The following is a 22,777-nucleotide window of genomic DNA, read 5'->3' as shown; positions in this document are numbered from 1 at the left end:
TTTGCTCTCAGCATTTGCCATCAGCCTATAGGATGTCTGCTGGTGGGAGGAGTATGAGTAGCAGCTGCGGGGCAGGGGATTGTCCCGTCCCAGAGCGGGTCATGGATCTGCACGCTGGGATGCTGTAATGTACTGCATGGGCAGGGAGCCGCCTGGCTCATGCACCATCCACGCTCATTTCACTCAGCTCCAGAGGCCCTCCGTAATACTGTCTCATGGAAAGTATACCGCAAATCTTATTGAATTATTTTACCCACTTGTTTTGTTCAGAGCTGGTGAAACCAGGCCTCACTCAACGTAACAACCACCCCAACCCCAACCCTCTGCACACACACACACACACACAAACACACGGGCAAACACAATCACAAACGCACACACATCAGTACACACTGGCGCCTCAACCCAGGCACTGTTGTCTTACTGAAATATTTTTTTTGCAAGGCTCGGTGGCATTTAATCTTGCGGGGATGCGATTTTATATTTGTCTACGCTAGATTTACTTCTCAACTCTCCCTCTGTTTACCCAATGTAATTGACAAGCCATTTAGAGGAATGGAAATACCAAAGTGGTGCTGCATGCCCTGTGCATCAGTATGACTCCCCCAGACTGCCTGTGTGTGTGTGTGTGTGTGTGTGTGTGTGTGTGTGTGTGTGCACGCGAGTACACTGCTCTGGTGCATGGAGCCTCTTCCTCTCTTTGCATTCTGATGGCATCGGGCTGAAGGTCTTAACCCGCTCAGATTGTCTTTTTGAATCTTTAAAAAGATAGAAAACACTTCTAACAGGAAGCAGATTCCTCCGTTTGCAATAGCACATTTTTTTTAAAGGATTAAATATGATGCCAGCACAGTCAGGGTCATGTAATGCATTTTACTAGTCAGTCTCCACCTCATTTCACAAGCAGGTTGTGTGGCTCACACTCGGCTACGTCGCGACGTGATCAAAAAGATCTGTCATTTGCAGCAAATGAATTTTACTCTTAAAATGCCACGGATTCTAGGAAGGAATACAAAAGATACTCCTACAACATTTAAACGTCGCTGCATCTCGGCACACATTCAAAACCTGTTGACAATATTTGTCTAAGCGCACTGAGGCAAAGATCTTTAAAGTGTTCAGATTAGTCACTGCCACTCGGCCTCGTGGAGGAGATGCAAAGCTTGTGAGGAAGATCTGAGGTTGCATACAGGTAACGGTGCCAACCCAGGGGTGAGCTTTTGACATAGTTCAAAACCCTTCCTGGTCAGGGCGCTCTGTGTAGCGGAGCAGGGAGCAGGCCAGGCTTGGCACCTGGTCTCCCAAACACTTGTGACGGCTTGTGGTCGGGGTTGGGTGGGGGTGCGGAGGGAGGTGGGTGTGTGCCCGCTGATGTGAAAGCAATCTTTGATCTGTATAAAAAGCTGAAGGCTTGGGAAGGGCGCGCTCCGCTATTATTCATGGAAACTTCAAAGACTTCGTAATTAAATTGGAGGAATATCTAACAAAGAAGCAGCCAGGGCTCAGAGCTGTAACAGAGTGGGGAGGGTGGGGGGCATGGAGCGAGAACAAACGGCGAGACAAAAGGGCACGCGGCATCTGTGTGTCTCAGCGCCACTATCTGGGGAGATCCTGTGGGATTGTGGGAAGCACTGGAGCCCGGGGCGCAGACGGCTCTGCGGAGGGACGGCCTGCGGTGAGTCCCACCCAAACTCAGTGGCGCAGGCAGAGTGTGCCGCGTGTAGGCCTCTGTGTCTCGCCGCATCCAGTGAGAGAAGGCAGGCAGGCGGAGCCAGAGGGGCCAGGTCCGCCCACGCTCCCAAACCCGTGCGGACTGTCGGAAGGGAGCCCGCTCGAGCTGTTGCAGGAGGAGCTGGTGGAGACCACGCCCGGCTTGACTCCCTTTTGCCCCATCAAAACAACTCCCCATCCATCACGCGTTTCAGATATGATGGAACGAGAGAGCTAATCGATAGGTGGACTCCCGCAGCTGCCAATGTCAGGGGTTTTTTCCTCCGTCAGAAGTTGTGCAAGGGAAGAAGTGGGGTCGGCAAAGTGCAGGGAGGAAAAAGTGCTGAGTCGCCTTGTGACTCTCAGACTTTATTCCTCTTATCAACTTACAGCCACCTCAATAACCATCTCACGGGATTCGGATGCCTGGAACAGGACTTCTCAATATCTCCAAACGCTGCCTGATTGCATTGTTTTTTTTTTCTGATGAATGGGAGACATGGAAAGTATGAATTTTGAGATGCCATAGGAAGGACTCCATTCACACTTCTGCAGTTTTATTCAACAAACAACTGTCAAGAATAACCCTGCTGACTCAACTCCCTACCCTATGGCCCAGTCAGAAATCTACCTCTAAACACCATGCTACCATAACCATCACCAGACAAACCCAAATTCAGCTACTAATTCACTGAAAGCAGATCACGAATGGCCTGGCATTGAGGCAGCTCTCCGGCCAGAGCTGCAGGGAGGAGGTGATCTGGCGTCCCGAGGAGCAGCAGGGTGGGACGGTGCGCTGCAGGACCTGAGCTCCTCATGTTCCTGTGCAGGGGACCTGGAGCTGGCGTTTCGCAAGTCCCTCCATGCACTGTAATTACTCCACTGATTAGAGTAATCACACACGACAGGACACTCAGAGTACCAAAGCCCAGAGTGTCCCTCTGCCAACCTGTTTTCATTACACTGCAGATTACACTACACACACACACACACACACACACACACACACACACACACACACACACACACACATACACACACACACACAAGTGCGCGCACACACACACACTGTGATCAGCCTCAACAGCAATCATCTTAATTTCCAATTATCCTCGATTAATGTATGCAAATGGGGGTTAATCTAAACTTATTGAAACGATTTCAGAGTCGCGGTTTTAGAGACTGGCTCTATCAATTAACATCAATATTTGTCTTGACTTTATTATTTAATTTTTTTCCTCGTCCTCATGTTAATAGCCACAATTAGCAGTAATTAAGAGCTTCCATTTGTGGGAAAAAGGGAGGGAGAGAGTGAGAGGGAGATAGAGGGATGGAGATGGAGAGAGAGAGACTGAGAGGAGACAATGCTTTCTTTCTCTGCAGCTCCTCTCCTTCCTGGTCAGGGACAGACCACATGTGATCACCAAATGGAATATCTGGAGAACATTGTACATTTCTGATAAGTCAGACTCTGGTGCTACTGGTGCATGCTGGGTAAAAAAGGCTACTGACCTTTTTATAAAGCAAAATTTCAACAATCGTTTTGCTGCAGCCACAAAGGAGGACCAAGCTGAGCACGCGTTTCATTACATTTGCCAGCCTCTGTGTTGCCCTATGATATGCAGTAAAAGGATTTGTTAATATGAGGCATATGTTGGATTATTCATTACATGCATGATAATGTCATTATTGAGTATGCAGGGCTACTGGGACTCGCGCATTTCTCTGCACGTGGAGAATAGACACTAATAATCCATTCAGCGTTGCGCTCTGCAATAATGTCAGCAGATGCTTTTTTTTTTCCAGAGCCAAAATAACATTTTGAAGTTTGCTTATCAAGGAACAGGGAGAAAAGTGAAAGAAAAAAAAATCAATACATTGGCGGTAACATCAAAAAGTGATTAATGGACGCTTCTGCATCAAACTATTTCCAATTAACGCTATACATTATTTTCTGACTGTGACTAATTAGAGAGCATTAAATATTAGTATTAGAAAGCTGATGGCAAAGTGGTTTATGTAGTGCTAATTGTATAGCAGGTGTGTGCGTACATTGTGATCTAACACCACGTTATTACCGACACCCTCCGGGATACTGAGCCTCATTCATTCAGTGACAGCAACAGCTGTAGGAGGCAGTACATAAATGGGTGAAACTTACTCATAGATGGGAAATCTTATGCAGACTACTAGAGGCTAACAGAGGACATCCAACCACATCCACAACTAAATCCCCAACGAAACGCGATCCTGTTTTCAAAGTAGGGAGAGCTGGACTTGCAGAGGCCTGGCCACACACTCCTTCAGGAACAGTAGCCCAGAGGTGGGCGGTCAGGCAGCCTAAAAATATCTCCCATGTCAATTTCCATCGCGCATTTTCAATGTCACTTTTAAGTGTCCACTTTCTCAGCCATCAGCGTCGGCATGCTGACGTGGCTGACGGCTGAGCGACGCCGGGGGCCGAACACAAAGGTAATTACGCGAGCGGGAGACGCATCGCCGTCACCGTTGCGATGCAGCTCCCCGCTAACCTTGCGAGCGGCAGACTGGGCGTCGGGCCCGGCCGTCCTGCCTCCCCTTCCAGTCGCTCTTTGTCCACATGGCAGCGTGTTAGCAGGAAAGCCACGCTAATTAAATACACGGTCTCACGCTAACCTTTAAAATGCTAACCTCTGCTTTAATGCCCTTTGCAAAACATGCTACATTTGCCATCAGGCTACGCTCCCACGTCAATCCTATCCTCACTTCTACATTGTTCTTTTTCAATTAGGAGGGAGGGAGAGGGGGAGAGAGAGCGAGACTTTTTATGTAAGCAGAGACTTGAGGGGGAGCTGTCTATAGACCCTTAATTTATGGCAGAGGAAAAGTGGCTAAGCAGATGGAGACAGATACAGCAGGACACGAGCTGTCTCTTGCACGCGCACACACATACACACACGCGCCCGCCTGCCCGCACCCACACCCGCATCCCCACTGTCGTAAATTGCGCTGAGGAATGGAGAATTTATGAGGCACAAATATCTCACTACCAGCCTATCATTTCCTAAGCACTGTCACTGTAATTCTTCCCCAGCCTGTCTAAACACACAGATAAAGCAGGTCTCCACTCCAGCAGATATCCAGCAGAGACACATCCCAGTGCAGTCTGGGAGGAGGCGAGAGCGAGAGAGAGAGCGTGAGGGAGCGAGTTTACCACTGCTGGGCCAAACACACTGTTTAGACTCAAACATCACATCAGTTTGTTAAACGTCTTATCCGTCTGTCAGGCCATGTGGTATAAGCCGCCTGGATTTCGCCATACACACATTTCGGCATCATTAGAAGATTTTCTTCTCGAGGGAGCGGAACGCAGACTCACAAATGGAGGAACGGTTTCAACTTTTTCCCACCTTCCCCCAAGCCTGGACATGGGGGGGGGGGGTACGCACACAGATGCAGAGAGGTCTGGCGCACTCAATAAAGAGAGCCTTGCTCAACAAATTATGCATGGCTAGGAAACGGTAACGCATCGAGCCTCGAGTCTGGCCGAGATGGTGAAAGAGACAAAAGAGCGTCGTTAGAAATTCTGCTCTAACTTTCCGCCAGCAGAAGGTGCTCAGGGTGAAGCCGTCCCGCGATTCCGGGGGCTTATGTGGGCTTATTAGGGAGGAGGGCGAACGCAGGGAGCGGTCTTGATTCCTAGCAAGCCCGGATTCCCAGCCACGAAGAGGGCGCATGGCACAGAACGAGTGAGCAGCAGCCTCCAATTTACACAGCAATTTTCTGCTCACTCACTGAGGAACCAAAGCGCCCTGTGTCTCTGGTATTAAAATGAAGCCGCCTTACACAGTTAATTAGCTTGTCTTGGAGGCACAACAGAAGGGGAGAGGGTGCGTGCTGGCAGTGGGGGGAGGGGCTGCAGCTGGATTATTAAAAAAAAGAAAAGAAAAAAAGTTGCTCCCTCAACCTGAGCGAGAGCAGGAGGATTAAAACACAGAGCCTCTGTGACGACAGTGGAGGAAGAAAGCGCCGCTATTGATCTCGGCCGTGATAGCTTGTGTAACAAAGGACAAGTGTGTATCTTTATGTGTGCGTGTGCTGGTGTGTATCTGTGTGTGTTGGTCTGTCTGACCATTCATATGTGTTTGTGTGTGTGCGTGTGTGTGTGCGTGCGCGTGTGTGTGTGTGCGTGTGTGAGTGTGTGTGCGTGTGCGTGAAACTGTAGAACTGTTAGTGTTTGCAGAATATTGTTTGTTATATAACACGAACATTATAATTTAGAGCTTCTGTGATTTCACAATTCTGGGTTCTCTCACCATTATTTAGCTAATTACACTTTTAAGGGAATATTATAAAATCTTAAGTCTAGATAAGGCATTAAGATAATACATTAATTTTAATGAAATTATGACTTGTATTAAAAACCACCAGTGATTTAAACATCACCAGTTGGTAATATGATTCAATAGAATATCACCTGCTGCCTGAGAAGCTAATCACAGTCTAAAATGGTAGCGCTTTTATGATATAGAATGCAACAGTGCAATAAATAAAAGTCGTTTATATGTTAGCTCTCATAATTCAGAAATGAATTAAAGATGACAACTGAGACTTGAAGGCAGCTCTCGCTCATTTTATGTCTGCTATAATTTTTGCCACCTTCCTAAGGCCAGACGTAGAGGTCACTGTCTCTATCCCACTGGGGTGGACAGAGGAGACATAAACTCCTGCAATATACTATAAGAAACACGTAAACGCTCTCACTCTCTCTATCTCTCACTCTCTCTCTCTTTTGCTCTCTCTTCCTCTCTCTCTCTCTACCCCCCCCCCCGCCCCGCCCCGTCCGACACACACACACTTAAATCACTTAAATTAATACATTTCACTTTAAACTCTTTCAAGTATTACAGGGTCTTCTGAGACAGTTCCTTCTTAGAGCCCTGGAGGCCTGTGCCTTCCCATGATGCCCACCTTTGGAGTGAACTATGGCATTGAGCCAGCGGTGTCCCAGGATGCACTGCGGCAGAGCACATGAACATCAATGCCATGGCAGATGCTCAGCAACCAAGCACAGGGAAATATCACTCTTACATCCATCTGTCTGGGGGCTTACAGTGATGTATCACACCCACACACACACACACACACACACACACACACACACACACACACACACACACACACACACACACTGGATGGTACAGCTTTTACTGTAGTGATATCATGTCATGATTTGTTTGAAGGTGTTCAGAATTTATTTTGAATGCATTTAGAATATTTTTATGAATAAAACATTGCAATAGAGGCCAGTAGCCATAAATAGTAAATAAGTACTTGCTAGTAATTAATAATAATGCATAAAATCTTACATAAAATTTTTACAATGGCACCAAGTTACTTAAGCAGTTAAATACCTGTGGGGATTTTCTGTATCACTGAGAAACTGAGAAGTCTTCCATGAGAAATTATAACTAAGCTGTCTAGTTGTACACCAGGTAGGAAGTTTGGTTAATTATGGGTATCTTTTGGTTAATTATGGAAAAAAGACCCTCTAGAAGTTCTAAATAAAATGACTAATATCCCATGTTCTCCCAATTAGGGATGAAATATCTGGAAGTAAGAAAACAGATGAGAATGTAGTGGAGTAATAAATAACAATACAATGCATCATTAACGAGAGGGCATAGTGAAGGAGAGCAATTTAGAGCAGCCACTTACTAAGGTCAGCAGAGCTGGTGTGACACACTAGATGCATTTTTTTAGATGAATGTAAATTAGGGATATTGGACAAGGATAATGCATACCAAAAGCAAACAGTCCAATTAAACAATAACACCTCTGTTTTAGCTCATGCAGAGAAAAGAGGAGCCTCTTACTGTCTTCAGATGTTCCGAGCAACTAAACGGACCATAGCTTTGTGATTAAGGGCTATGTGTCAAGACTGATGATCGTAATAATTAATAAATAAATATATATATATATAAAAGATCTTAATTATAACAAATTAGATGATTTCCAACTCAAACCCAAATCTATTTGGGGACTGCAAAGTTATAATTGTACATTATGATTTGTGTAAAATATGCAAATGCACGGAGCAGTTTTCACTGTAGCACATGTCTGCCCACAACAATGAGGAAGAGAAGACAGAGACAAATGCTGGCACTTTCCTGCTGATTTAATCAATAATTTAGTGAAGCTGATAGAACCGATACTTTAATCAGAGCTAGACTACATCACATTACAGAGAGAGAAACCTATAGAGAGCACTCTCATTTAGTATTGATATGAAAATGCTCGGTTCACTTTGCATCAGTGAAGTGCAATACTCGCCTGGGGAAAACTCTCGCCTAAGTGTGTGTGTGTGTGTGTGTGTATGTGTGTGTGTGTGCTCCACAATGCCAACCACGCAAGACACACTTTTTTCCCTTCTGCACGTCCTTCTCCTGTTGCTCTACAAGGTTTGATGAACTTGAGTGTGGTGAACATGAAATAATATTTTATTTTAAAAAATCCTTTTCATGTTTGTGTTTAGTATCTCCAGCAATCGGTTTTACAGTGACACTTTGTAGTACAAAGTAGTACAGCTTTAATCCATGTCAGATTAAAACAAGCCAGAGAAACTCAATTATGATTCAGCCTGCATTTAAACTAAATTAGCAGATTAAAAGTATTATATGACTCAGAGCACACACATCAATTAATGAAACCCTGAAATCCAACTGCAAAAAAAATGCCATGAAGTCTAGTTTATAAATAACAGCAAACTTACCAGCACTAGTAAATTGTAATTAGGATAAAGTGATCTGAAGCATTCAGTTCCTGCTTAATGTATTAGTGTTATCAACATCAGCTGCACCTTTTCCACTAGGCCTAGATTCCCACACCTAAGCATTACGTCATCCTTTATTGACATTTTTTAACAATTTAGTGAGAGCTCAGTTAGTCACAGACACTGTGACACACGAAAACAAACAAAAACTCATAGCATGCACACACACACACACACACACACACACACGCACACACGCACACGCACAAACTCTCTCAAATATGCAAGGACGCACGTGTACACGCACGCAAACTCACGCAAAGAGACGCGCTGAACATATCTGGGGATAATTAGTGGGGGACGGCGTCAAGCAGCAGGCGAACAGGAGTCTCAGGACGAAGGGCCAGCGTACCCCTCTCCCCTGCAGCAACGAACGGAACGGCAGCAGCCCAGCCCGGTCCCACTCCGCTCGCTTTCCTTCCTCTGCCTGGGTGCCTCGCTGGCCGTGCCTCAGCATAAGGCGGACCTCGTCTCCTTTCCCCTGCTGACGCTACCATTAGTTTGTCGAGCCTTTCGTAGGGTCCTGCTGCATTACTCGCTGTGTTCTTTCATGGCACTCACTTTGGTTTTCACAGCTGAATTGCTCATCCTTTCAATTTCTCAGTTTCTGTAGTGTGGTCACAGAGGAGAGAGACCACCTGTACCACTGCAAGAGAGGTCCTGTTCCGCCTTTTTTTAATTGCTGAAATGTTTGAGCACATCATAATCTATCTATCTATCTATCTATCTATCTATCTATCTATCTATCTATCTATCTATCTATCTATCTATCTATCTATCCATCCATCCATCCATCCATCCATCCATCCATCCATCCATCCATCCATCTATCTATCTATCTATCTATCTATCTATCTATCTATCTATCTATCTATCTATCTATCTATCTATCTATCTATCTATCTATCTGTCTGTCTCTCTCTCTTTCTATATATATGTGTGTGTTATATATATATATATATATATATATATATATATATAATGGTTATGATGGTGTTAAATAACACTTTTGATGGTTATACATGTAACATTCTGATGGTTCTACATGTCAAAAGACTTCAGCCAATGGTACAAATTCACCAGAGAATAAGCTTGCAATATTCAGCAACGTAGCTCAGAGGAGAATTATACAATAGCGGGAATTGTTTAACTATCCTGAGCATGGGTAAAGATTTCTGTCCTCCAGGGAGGGAGAGATGCTTGCACAAGCAGATTTCCTGCTCTGTATTGACTTAAGAGCTGAATAGCAGCCATTGCCGCAATAAAGCGAGAGGGGAAAATATCCTCTATGACTACATTTAAAGATAAATGCAGATAGGTTTCTTGTTCAGCTCCAAAATAAAAAATGAAAGAAGATAATAATGAAATGAGTGACAGTTCCGTGACAGAATTCAGTTTCAGTCTGTAAGCAGGTGAGAGCAGGTGTATAGTAATCGCATGCTCATTTGACAGTATTGTTTGACAGTATCCCTGAAGTGAGTTTTCTTTCTTTAAACCACTGAGCGGTGTATGTTGCGGTTCTCTATATCCCCTGTAGTCTCTTACCTGCTTAAACACACTAAAGGCTACCTAGAAGACCTCTTGCCAATGTCCTGTCAGAGGCTCTGTTTTGCTTGTACTGACAGTGTAAATGCTTGCAAGGAAACAAACATGTGCACATGTGCATGTACACACACACAAACACACCCACCCACACCCGCACACTTACAGACTCGCACACATGCATACACGCACACACACACGCGCGCACACACGCGCGCACACACGCGCGCGCACACACGCGCACACACGCGCACACACGCACACACACGCACACAGACACACACACACGCATACACACACAGACACAGACACACAGACACACACACACACAGACACACACAAAATAAGAACCCAAGGCTGAGTAAGAGATCCACTGAAAGCAGAAACTGAAACAGGCTGAAACTTTTCCCTTTAACTGAAACAAAAGCTGTGTCTGGCCCAGCCACTAACCTCCTTATCCAGCATATGCAGACAGCAATGCAACTACAGAGCACTGAGACACACACACACACACACACACACACACAGACGCACACACACGCACACGCACGCATACACACACACGTGCGCACACACACACACACACACACACACACAGACGTACACACACGCACACGCAGGCGCACACACACACACACACACAGACGCACACACGCACATGCACGCACACATACACACACACACACACACCCACACACACACGTGCACACACACACACACACGTGCACACACACACACACACACACACACACACACACACACGTGTGCGTGCTATATCAGTGCTCTTGCATGCAGCCTGTGGCTACCCACATGCAAAACACACACATGCAAAAGCTTGATTCAACTTTGGTCATAGAGCTGAAAAAAACACCCCTGTCTATAATGAGAGAGTGAGAAAGAGGAAGACAAAAGACACTCCATTTATCCCTATAAACAGAATGTGTCATGGACATTTTTTGTTCAACTTAAACAGTTTCAATGAAAATTAGCGTATAATAATAATAATAATAATAATAATAATAATAATAATAATAATAATAATAATAAAAGCAGACCACAATAACTAAAATGTCCTTTATGAAGATAATGAAAAATGCTATTAAAGCCAAGAAACAAGTGTGTTATAAATATAATAAACCACATTACTAAGCTTTAAACGTGTCTCAGTGCAAAATCAGTATAAATACATTGAATTTAATAGCACATACAATTCTAAATACATTTTTAGAGGAAAAATGCTATACTTGCAGTAAAATGAAAAATGCTGTCTTCAGAAATTTATTTTGAAGAAACAACTGCAGTTTAGGTCGTTTCATTACAAGACACAGAACCAATTACATCGGAGACATGCAGTAGCTCAGAGAAGCATGAAAGGACAACAGAATCATGGTGTTTACGTGCAGTGTGCAGAAATGTGGTATGGACAGATGGTGATCAGGTCTATCAGTATAGTGAAGGAAGGTTTGTGAAGTGTGTCAATGAGTCTTCTGTACGGGTGTGCTACGTAAGAATTAACTCGAGAAACAAGATGATTTTCATTATGTTGTGAAAGTCCTATAAGCAAGTGCCTTTTATTATATTTGTCCTAAGTGCTTTTTATTATATTTGTACATTATACAAAACAAACACTGAAAAGAAAAAACAAAAAAGCAAATGTTCTACATAGTTCAGATTTTTGTGAAATGTCAAATATTTGAGAGCTACATAGTAAACACACTGAATATCCATTAACATACATGGACAGAGTATATAAATTCTTGCACAGAATGTTCATTAGCACCACAAATGCCCAACAAATGCATGTGCACTTGCATGCATGCACGTGCACGCACACACACACGCACGCACACACACACACACACACACACACACACACACACACACACACACACACACACACACACACACACACACACACACACACACACACAGAGGCTGGACAGCTGGTGGTGTGTCTGGGACAAGGGGCTGTTAAGGTGATGAGTGAGGGGCGATTTGGAAGCTGCACACGGCAGGTTATCGCTCAACAGTCTTATCATTTTTATATCTCTGCAATAACACATTGTCTAGAGGAAAGAAGCAGACTGTCCTCACACATGTTGCCTGTAGTAAAGCACACACACACACACACACAGAAAATACCCCAAAACACTGTGCAGGCATACACACGGCGCGCGTCAAATGCCAGCATTCACACACAATTTCCAGGCACCTTCGGAAAAGTCAGCCAAGCTTCATTTAGTTGAATTGTCTAATTCAGAGTTAAGCTGACATCTGTCTGTGTTTGGCTATCCATTCAACTCCCTAGTACTGCTCACGTAAGGAAGACAGGGTGTCCTGCCAAGGAGCAGCTCGCACGACTTCTGAACAGGCAACTTAGCAATGCATTCAAATCATGATGAGGCAATCACATCAATATGGCTAATCACACTGCATAGTTTAAGCAAGATCATCAGGATCATTTAAAGACCAGTGTAAGGCCAAGGTTAGAGAACTGAGAGACACGGGGTAGCAGCCTTGGTGAGGTGGAAACTGCTCTTGCAAATTGTAAAACTAAGAGCATTTTTTAAAAAGCCCCCAAATTAAAAAAAGCAAAACTATCAAAACAGACAAACAAACAAACAAACAAACAAAAAATGTTGCAAACTGTTTCACACAAAACAATCCATATAACAAGGATGACGCAAAAACAATGTGCTACAATTACACAAACAAGAATGAAAAAAACAAAACAAAAACAAACCTGCTCACAGTTTAGTTGAGATTGAACCCTGAAAAGCAGAGGGCATGACCCCCACAGAAGGCTCTGAGAAGGGGGGAGAATGTGGTGGGGGGGGGGGGGGGGTCAGAACGCTAGCACGTGCTACCTGCAAGGGAAGACAGAAAGAAGCGAGAAGAAGCGTGAGGGTAAGCGCGAGACAGAGAGTGGAGGATTGCCTTACCTCGGGCAGATAGAGGAATGCAGGGGGACACTGAAGCGAGTGAGGTAAAAGACCCGAGGAGGAGAGCAGTACACAGCCCGTGTTCGCCATGGAGCACAGCATGTGGTAACGGGACGCTTTACTCATCAAGCTGGGAGATCCTGTTCTCTCTCTCTCTCCCTCTCTCTTTCCCTCACTCTCTCTCTATCACACACACACTCTCTCTCTCTCTCTCTCTCGTTGTCTCGCGCGCTCTCTCTCTCTCTCTCTCTCTCTCTCTCTCTCCCTCTTTCACGGCTTCGTGTCTCTGCCTGCCAGGATGCTCTGCTCTCGCTGTGCTCTCGCTCTGCGCGCTCGCGGGGGCTGCTGCTCAGAGCTGCTCGGGGCTTCAGCTGGCGAGGGGTGCGGAGAACTCGCGTGCACAGCGGCCGAATGGTCCAGGGCCCTCTGTCATCCAGCCTCTGCCGCGCACTTTCTCTCTCTCTCTCCCTCTCCCTCGCAGGCACACACGCACACACACGCGCGCGCGCGTGCACGCGCGCACACGCTCTTGCACACTCTCTCACACACACACACAAGCCAATGTGAGCCCACGGAGAGAGAAAAGGGGAGGTTCTGATGGAGAGTGGGAGAAAGGGAGGAGGGAGATGGAGGGGAACAGTGAACAGGAGGGAGGGAGATGGAGAGGGTGAGAGAGAGATAGAGAGAGAGAGAAAGGGGGAGGGAGGGGGTCCAGTGGGTATTCAAAGATCAAACAGCCCCACTGTAGAAAATGAAGGGAATGTATAATGACATTAGAACAGCTGATCCCCACCATTAATTGCAGACCCCTCTATCGCTCACACTGCTGTGTGTCTGCCTCTCTTACAATTGCTACTACAGCCCCAGAGCAGCCTCAGAAACACGCACTTAATATACATTAGTTTATATGCGCGCGTGTGTGTGTGTGTGTGTGTGTGTGTGTGAGAGAGAGAGAGAGAGAGAGAGAGAGAGAGAGAGAGAGAGATAATGATCATTTTAACACTGACAAATATTCTCAAACCAGTAGAGTCTTTGATTGTTGAAAACACATGGTTGTTCTGAAAAAATCCAGTGCATCAAAAGTGCAAATCAAAACAGAATGCGTTCCTGGAGCAGTACAGTAGAGCAGGGTCTACGTGTGAGGCTGTTCCAGCTATGAAGTTATAACAAACAGCCAGTGTGCTTTTGAGGGGCTGGGAGGGGGTGGTGGGGGTGTAAGAGGCAGCTCCCTTTGGAATCAGAGAGAGCAGATGTGCCCCTGCCATGGGGGAAGAAACCCTCATTAAAGTCTCGAACCCAGGCAGCGGCTCTCCTCCCAGGCCTCCACGAGCACAATGTATGCATGCATTTGCAACCAACAACACTGCACTTTACAGCTACCTTTGATCATTTAACACTGGTTATTATGTCCAGAAACACACACACAGAATCCCAGGCAAGTGAAGTGTGTTTGCAGTCCTGCATGTGCCAATGTCTGAGGTCGCCCAGCTGATGAGGAACAGACATTTCATTACCTTTAATAAATGTCTGTTCTTCACCGTGGAGGAAGACAGAGTAGAACAAGAACAAACAGAACTCTAACCAGTGGCTCGTTATTAAGGTTTAAGTCATTATGTTGAAATCATGCTTTCCACTCAGTGCCAAAGTTATCTTTCATTTAAACATACTGCACATCAAAGCGTCTTTTTTGCGCACACTTACAGCCTTGCTCAGCCCTGTGTTTGAGATTCTGCTGTGACTATCAGAATATGATTTAAAAAGAAATATGTATATGATATAAAACATTCAGAGTCTAATTAAATGCACTGTTGATACTTTTACAAAGTCTTATTTATGGTGAACATCTGACTTTTTTCTTTAAGGTGCCATACTATAAATATAGTAATTAATTAAACTGATATTGTCCACATTTATTGCAATGTATGTACTGGGAGAGAGGGTTTCCTTTGTTTCATGCAAGAAAATCAATGCCACTCAAAGGAAATCTATGCATCCCCATGTAATTTCAAGCCCCTGTTTTGGCTCCGTTTTCCGTTTGATGCTAATTATGTCATTTTGCCACATTAATTACGACGTGTCTCTCTGAAAACAAACCATTAAAAAGACATTAGCTAAAGAATAGGTCAGGCCTAAAAACGCTAGCTTTATCACCACTTCAAATGCAGCAGCTGAAATATATTTATCTGTAATTCTAACTGAAATATTTCCTGCTAACCTAATAATAACAACACACAAAACACAAAGGCACGTTGTTTTCTGCTGACCCTCCTTTCTCATTTGTAATCTTTTGTAAAATTTGCTGAGAATCCAGTAGAATACTGCTTGGTGATAAAATTATAAGTTTTTTGGTTGGTCAAAGGATAATTTAATTGAGTTAAAAAATAACCGTAGGGTAAAAGAGTACAAAGCTGATCGTATACCCCTGGATAAAACAGACCAGAGTATTCAAGCTTTCTGTGGTCCTCAGTTAAAATGGGATTTCTAGGTTGATATGCTAAAGGTTAAAGTGCAAATGTCTCTTGATTTAACACTGATGAAAAGCCTTAGATTTTAAGCACTTCATTAATAGCTTAACATCCCTGGGCTTCACATAAAATGGTAGTAATTCTACCGGGCAGTCAAGGTGTTCGTCTCACAGGGTGTGGTGGAGTAATGTGCGTGTGCGTGTTGATCAGGTACCATAAAACAGAACTCCCAGTGATCACATTATTTTTGAAATGCAAGCAAAAAAAAAAAAGCACTTAATATAAGGTTATACAACATCACGCTTTTAGCTCACTCTTTTCTGGAATAAAAGATTATTTATTAGATCAAATCTAATAAAATATGATGCAATTTAAATCATGAAACACTGTGCCGAGGTACTATTTTGACGCCTACTTACTTTCCTAATATGAACAAATTTAAACCAAAACTGAATAAATAAATAAATGACAGCCATCCATATTATGGCATTTGATAAGCATACTCACTGAGGGTAAGAGTAATGAAAAATTATTGACTAAACGTCCAATAGCCATACACGGATTGTGTACATGTACCTGTAGGTTTAGATGTTCTTTATTTAGTCTGTCAGAGTTTTAAGTTTGCCTTCTCAACAGACTAAAACACTGCAAATAAAAAATGACATCTTAATGTGGAGAAGCTGGAAATATTTCTTTAAAACGAACCTGAAGCAGAAGCGAAAGGTGAAGCAGGCTGAGCAGACATGGAAGGAAGCAAGTGAAGTGTGGAATCAGGGCAGTCAGACGGGAGACAGCCGACATACAAAAGAAAGTGTGGAAACAAACGCAGACGTGATTGAGCAACAGCACTGTGCAAAACTGGAGTAAATCTCTGGGTGTGTTATGGCCTGTCTTCCCTGAGCTGACTGTTCCCGCGATGCAAATTGAAACTGTATTTGAAGTACCAAACCCACACAAAAGCTCTTTAGCACAAAACTGCTGCACCAATGGTATGCACCAGTGCATGAGTACAATGACTACAGATATCCAACCATATCAAAGCTCCCACTAGCATGTTCCTTCGTGGAACCAGACTGAATCCCAGCTCATTCTACAGACTTCACTACATCGCATATACTCTCTCCCTGCTTCACTTCAAGCAGGAAGCCAGTTAATAAACAACTTGGTTTCAGCTGACCTAGCATGTCAAAATGTATATATATATATATTTCCCCGCTTGCCCTCCTCTGCAGTTGCAGTCTTTTTCCTTCAGGCTCGGGTCCTTGAGGGTCTTGAGTATTATCTTAGTTCCCAGGACTGCACTCTTCTGGACAGAGATCTCTGTTTCAGGGATCTGCTGGAGTCTGGGGGTAACGGCCGACCTGTGTCCAAAATGTTCTGTGTCTCTAGAAACTCTGTATTTAACTACAATTTCGATCTCTCTCTCTCTCTCTCTCTCTCCCTCTCTCTCTCTCTCTCTCTCTCTCTCTCTCTCTCTCTCTCTTATATATATATATATATGGAGAGAGAGAGAAAGAGAGAGAGAGAGAGAATGACTGAAAAAAACCCATTTTTCAGTCTTAGCATGCGATAATGAAGCATACTACAGCCATCACATGTGCTAATCAATATCATGGGATATAAATGCAGCTTCAAGCACCAAAACACTTTATGCAAATCAAGTTAAATAAGGGCCGTTGCTAGGTATTACTATAGAGTTATTGATCTGGGTGGAGCAGTTTCCCCAAGGCTCAGGATAAGAATTATTTCTTTATTATTTCTCACTGTAGCCCTTATGAGAACCTAAACACTCTGTGACATTGAATACAAAGCAGTAACGCTGTAACTTCACATTTTTTTTATCCACTCCATACAGATACAGTTTTATTTATTGACAAAATGCAAAAAAGGCCAGCACTAAAGGTCCAGTTTGTGTGTGGGGTGAAAGGTGGTTGGGACAGAGGGGCAGTCAAACGAAAGGTATTGTAAGATGTCGATAGCATTTAAAGTACACGCTAGCATAAAAAGCTATCACAGCCCAGAGGTCTGTGGATGCACATAACAACCGTATGCAAAAAAGGTAGTGGTTGCCTATTGGAAAGTGACTTTCAAATGCAGCATTCCCAGCTGGTGGAGCCAACGTTTGAAATGGGAATCAAAGAGGCCAAAGCCTGACAGGACGCTTGCACATTAGGAATTCCTCTACCTTCATCCCCTAAGGTGCTTGTCCTTTGCAAGGTGGTACAACAGGAAAGAAGGAAAGGATAGAGTCTCTTCTTTAGCCTGGAGGTTACAGTACAATTTACCTTTTAGAGAGTTTGGAGCAAACTTAGAAATGGTTGCGATTTCTAAAGGTGAAATTAACAATGTCTCTCAGTGAACCAATGATGTCATTACATAAGAAACCTCAGGGCACATTTAGAACCACCAGTCATGGGGACACTGGCATGTTTTAGAGTTGAATTAGACTCTTTATGCCCCACATATATTGACTATTTTGTAAATGAACAAAAGGTGATGGCATGCATGTTTGTGAAAAGGGCTATGTTTCTCAAAGAGACAAACATAGCAATCAATTTTACATGGTTCAGAAAATTCTTGTTCAAGGTTTTAAGCAGCCAAACTACAGATATAAAACTTCAAGAACATTTAGTGTTAATTTATCTTTTCATTTACCTGTTAATTTATCCATTTCAGACCTTGTATTTCCCAAACCTTTTAATTTTGGTTTGATAAAAACTTTAAACAATTTAATGCTCTGAATTTGACCCACATTTGGGAAGAAGGAATTTTATCATGTGCATTTTTACTGCCCTTTTGTTTTAAAACACTGTTTCCCAACAGTACAGTGCTCAAAGTTTTCCCACCTCTGACAGAGACCTTCTCTGGGCAATTTAATTTCTAAAAAAAAGACTTTTCTAATACTCATTCTTGTTGGATGTTCATCAGATCACAAGGTGCACCCACTCCCCTACCTCTCTCAGGCACGGGACAAGTCATACAGACTTCATCTGAGTCCCTGAAATGGACAGTTAGGAGAAGAGTGCCTACAACAAAGCTACTGTAGCTTCTGAGAGTACTGGAGCTACTATTAGGGTTTTGTTCTTTTAGTACCAATCACGTGTCCTCATTTAGTTTTATATGCATGTGATCTTAACACCATAGGTCAACTCTGTTACGAGTTTACTTACTCGAAAGTGCCATAAGTATTAGTACTTAGAAGTATTTGGGTTCCTCTGCCACTTCGAAGGTATTTCAGCTATGAGAACACCTCAGTCAGCCACGACAATCTAGATCTGTAGCTAAAGTAATAAAAATAGCTAATATAGCAATCTTAGCCAGATTAGCTAGCAGCTAAAGTAATTAGCTGTCTCCTGTTTTGTTCCCACACCAATCACTGAGCAGGCTGTCACTCCTACTGTAGAGTTAACCAATGTTTCTCTAGAAGAAGTCTAGGGTTTGGTGTATAGCCTTTTGGGTTTACAACACTGTCCTCTAATTGTTACCTTATTAATCCAAACTTGCACTACCTCTTGGGCTGAGGAAGTTTTCTGGCAATACCACAGTGCCTGGACATACGAGGAAGAGGTTCTGGAGCTTTGGCATGTCACACTGACTTAGTGTAGGTTTATATTTCTACTGCTCTCCTGATATCAAAGTTTGGCTGCACCATTGATCTGGACCTCAAAATGGACTGTGCCGGATTACATGTAATTCAACAAACTGACCCATTACATGGGTTTATACTTACCCTTGTCACTTTGACAACCAAAGTTTTATAACAAAACAAAAAAGAACTATACATGAGTTTATTTTTTATAACATAACTTCTTAAAATAAATAAATAAATGAATGAATGAATGAATGAATGAATGAATACATAAATCTCTCTCTCTCTCTCTCTCTCTCTCTCTCTCTCTCTCTCTCTCTCTCTCTCTCTCTCTATATATATATATATATATATATATATATATATATATATATATATATATATATATATATATATATATGAGTGTGTGTCTGTGAGTGTGGCTTGCTGATATGGCTTCTGACCTGTAATGGATTTACTGTCATCAGGGTCATCAAGTTTTTTTTTTGTATGATCATGCATCGTCCATCCCACAGTGACTACAGTATATCATTACACTAAACTGTTTTCCACTGTTTTCATTGGAAACCACAGCAACACTACTTCTGTGCTTTGGGCTAAGAGAATCCGTGCCTTTAGAGAAGGCAGCTGTAGTGTTCCATTCTGATGTACTGTTAAAAAAAGAATCAAACTTAGCTAATGCTCATTGCCACCTACAGCCCCTGGTGCTCACTGCAACCTCATCTACTTCAGCAGTTACAGAGGACCATGCAAGGAAACCTTTGGCATGATGATTGAAAGTCTGTGCTTATTTTTCATTTCACAATGCAAAATTGAATTTGACCTCATACTGCGCTGGACTGCCTCTGACCAAAGGCTAACTTGTGATTACCCAAGTACAATGGTTTCATTAGGGCAAAATTGAATTATAATTGTAAATAAATTGCCTTGCTATTATGTGAGTTTATTTTGAGATGATTAGGAACTGTGTGATATGTTAAACCTGAGCAACTAATCACCGATTTGGGAATTCCAGTAGTACCACAGGAATGTCCTGTGAGGATTTTTTTTCACAGTGAAAGATCTTTGGAAACTAATCATCTCGCTTTTCCAGTCTCTAGAGAAAGGTGTGACAAAGATGTGTTGTCACACCTTTCTCTACATATAAAAAATTCTCTAAGCAATCCATGAAACAGAAGAAGAATAATAAGAAGGAAAGAGACAATATGACAGTAATACACACAGCCAGCACTAGTGTACAGTACTAAATAAGTTACAAACACTCAGCCATGTAACATGTCCACCTCATACCTTGGTGAGGATAGGGGCAACAAGCCTTATTACAGCAGGTAGCTCAGGATGGTGCGCAGCTATGAAAAACACCAGTGCTTTGTCTGCCTCTCACTGATGCTCTCTCTCTCTCTTCCACTCTCCCTCCCTCTCTTTTCCTCTCTTTCTCTCCTTCTCTCTACCTCTCCCTACGCTCTCCTTCTCTGCCTCTCACTGTCTCCCCCCTCTATCTTTTCTTCTCTCTCTCTCCCTCTCCCTCTCGCCGTCTTCCCTCCATCTGCCTGTCTTAAAGGCCCAGCGGCTTCCTCAGCCTTTTAATGTTCAGCAAATCTGCTGGAAATCCATCCATCATCCGAGCAGGGCACCGAGACACAGCTCCATCACCTCCGCCAGCCACTCTCCATCATATTCTCCATCACACACTCCTCTCCTTCCTCCAAAAAATGGGAGACCCCATGTGTTTGAGAAGAGAGGGAAGACAAAGAGATCAACATGGTACGACAGCACTCTGCCATCCACGAAAGTCTAAAGTCTAAAGTCTAAAGTGAATTCCCCGGCTTTGGGCTACGCTCCAGCGACTTGGTACATTCTGACGTCACATGGAAATACAATTCTCCAAAGCAATCCTGCCTGTTCTGGTTTACTTCTCGCTGCTGCCAGGATGCAATATATCTCTGATGGAATTTTAGCCCACCACCATTTGCATTTCAGCGCGCTGAGTGCATCTGATTTATAGGCGCGGTGAGGTATCAAGGGAAACTCCCCGGGTGGAAACAACAGCACCGATCCCCGCATCTTTCACTTAGTTCAAAGCAACTGTTTCGGCAGCGATACTGCAGAAAGAAATAGTTTCGGCGAGATTGCCCACATGTCCCATGAGAACTGCTCATATTCACCCAGACAGGCAGGCAGCAGAGCTCGGGAGGTCTGCACTTACCCATAGCCTGTTTTAAGATATCTGAGCTGTGTTAAGGAGAGCTGCACTTAATATTTTCTATTATGTATTGCCTTAAACTGGAAAATCATCAATGGAATGTAGGAGCACTCTTTGACACCCATTACTGTAAACGTTATTCCATGCCCAAGCCCACGGTAAATAAGAAAGCGGGACAAATGAGGAAACTCGTCCTTAGTTTTGGGGGGAGACGGGTAGGGGCCGGAGAGCAGGGGGCACGAAGGAGGCAGCTGAGCTGCTCCCATGTGTGTGTGTACGGCGGTGTGTGTCGTGTACAGCCAACGAGCTCTGTAATATCCATCAGCCGCAACGTGTGAATTTTCTTTGCCATGCCAACGTTGATTTATTCGCAGCCTTGCAGGTAATTCGGTGTCTCTCAAGGAACCCCCTGTGCTGGCTATTTTCATACATTATGTTGCTGTTTTATGTCCTCCAATGTTCATATTCTACAACCACTTAAAGTAAGGTATATGTACAGCGCAAAGCCTCCTGAAGGAGCACTGAGGCAATCAAACAAAGCACATTTTCCACTCATTTTGATTCGGCATTCACCATCTATCAGAACTTTAACCTCCGGCATGAGTCGCTTACATCAGTCATGAGGTAATAACTGTGTAACGCCATTCCAGAAACTGACACAAATAAGGAGCGGAACGTGCAGAGTGGAACGTGCAGAGCGGAAGTGGCATGCAGGGCACGGCGAGAAATGCTCGGTGAGAAACGCTCGGCGGTGAGCAGCTGGGAGCGATGAGGCCTCCTTCTGCAGATTTCCAATGCCCATGGGCGCATGCTGCATCCGCGCAGCCTGCGGGCCTGCGCCACCCGCTGCGTGCGCGCCATCACTGCGGCGGCGAACAGCTGGCGTAGAGGGCTGGTTGCGCGCGTGCGCACACGCACGCATGGGGGCAGCCTGCAGCCTGCGAGCTGCTTCTGAAGTCATCCGGACCAGTGCGGCTGTGTCACCAGTCAGCGGCACACTCGACGTGACAACAGCCATCCTGCCCGTGTGCCCGTCCCTGTGCTGCCGAACCGCCACTCCGCCCTTTCCCACGCCGCATGCGCCAGCCATTCTGTCCTGCCGAAGCCACTTGGAACATGGAAACGCTTAACTGTCTTTGAAAATGCATTCCAGTGGCTGTTTACCATGAAACATTTGGTACACCTCTGGGAGGTGTGAGTGTGCTAATGACAAGAAGCTCAGTAAAGTGTGTGGTAGAGAAGCTCTGTCCTACCATGAAAGAGCCATCTTGCAGCAGAGGACTGGATGGGCCGGTTCCTATAGTGCAGAGTTGCTTAATAAAAAAGGCCTGCATCACTGCAGGCTACCTGCAATATGTGTTTTACCCTTCAACCCTCTAAAGGTTTAGTGCACCAGCAATTTATCGGCCGCAAGGCAAAAGGCACTCTGCATTACTCCTCGGTACACACCCCCAAACACACACACGCCCACGCCCCCACACACACACACACACCCACACACACACACGTGCGCGC

At 44.2% G+C, this 22,777-nt stretch overlaps 1 protein-coding gene across 7 annotated transcripts in view; it reads right to left on the bottom strand.

The window, feature by feature from the left end:
* Positions 1–22,777, bottom strand: part of rbfox3a (RNA binding fox-1 homolog 3a) — a 292,617-nt gene that overhangs the window by 74,384 nt on the left and 195,456 nt on the right. Inside the window, exon 1 of one of the 7 annotated variants that reach the window (XM_035533350.1) lies at positions 13,006–13,216. The exons of the other annotated variants lie outside the window; for them this stretch is intronic. Coding sequence (XP_035389243.1) covers positions 13,006–13,131 — 126 coding nt within the window. The 5' untranslated portion in view covers positions 13,132–13,216. Of the gene's footprint in view, positions 1–13,005; positions 13,217–22,777 lie in introns of those variants that run through there. 7 annotated transcript variants of the gene reach the window in all.

The sequence above is a fragment of the Electrophorus electricus genome, chromosome 14 (genome assembly GCF_013358815.1).
Source record: "Electrophorus electricus isolate fEleEle1 chromosome 14, fEleEle1.pri, whole genome shotgun sequence".
Taxonomy (NCBI): domain Eukaryota; kingdom Metazoa; phylum Chordata; class Actinopteri; order Gymnotiformes; family Gymnotidae; genus Electrophorus; species Electrophorus electricus.
This window is presented reverse-complemented; position numbering and strand designations above follow the sequence as displayed.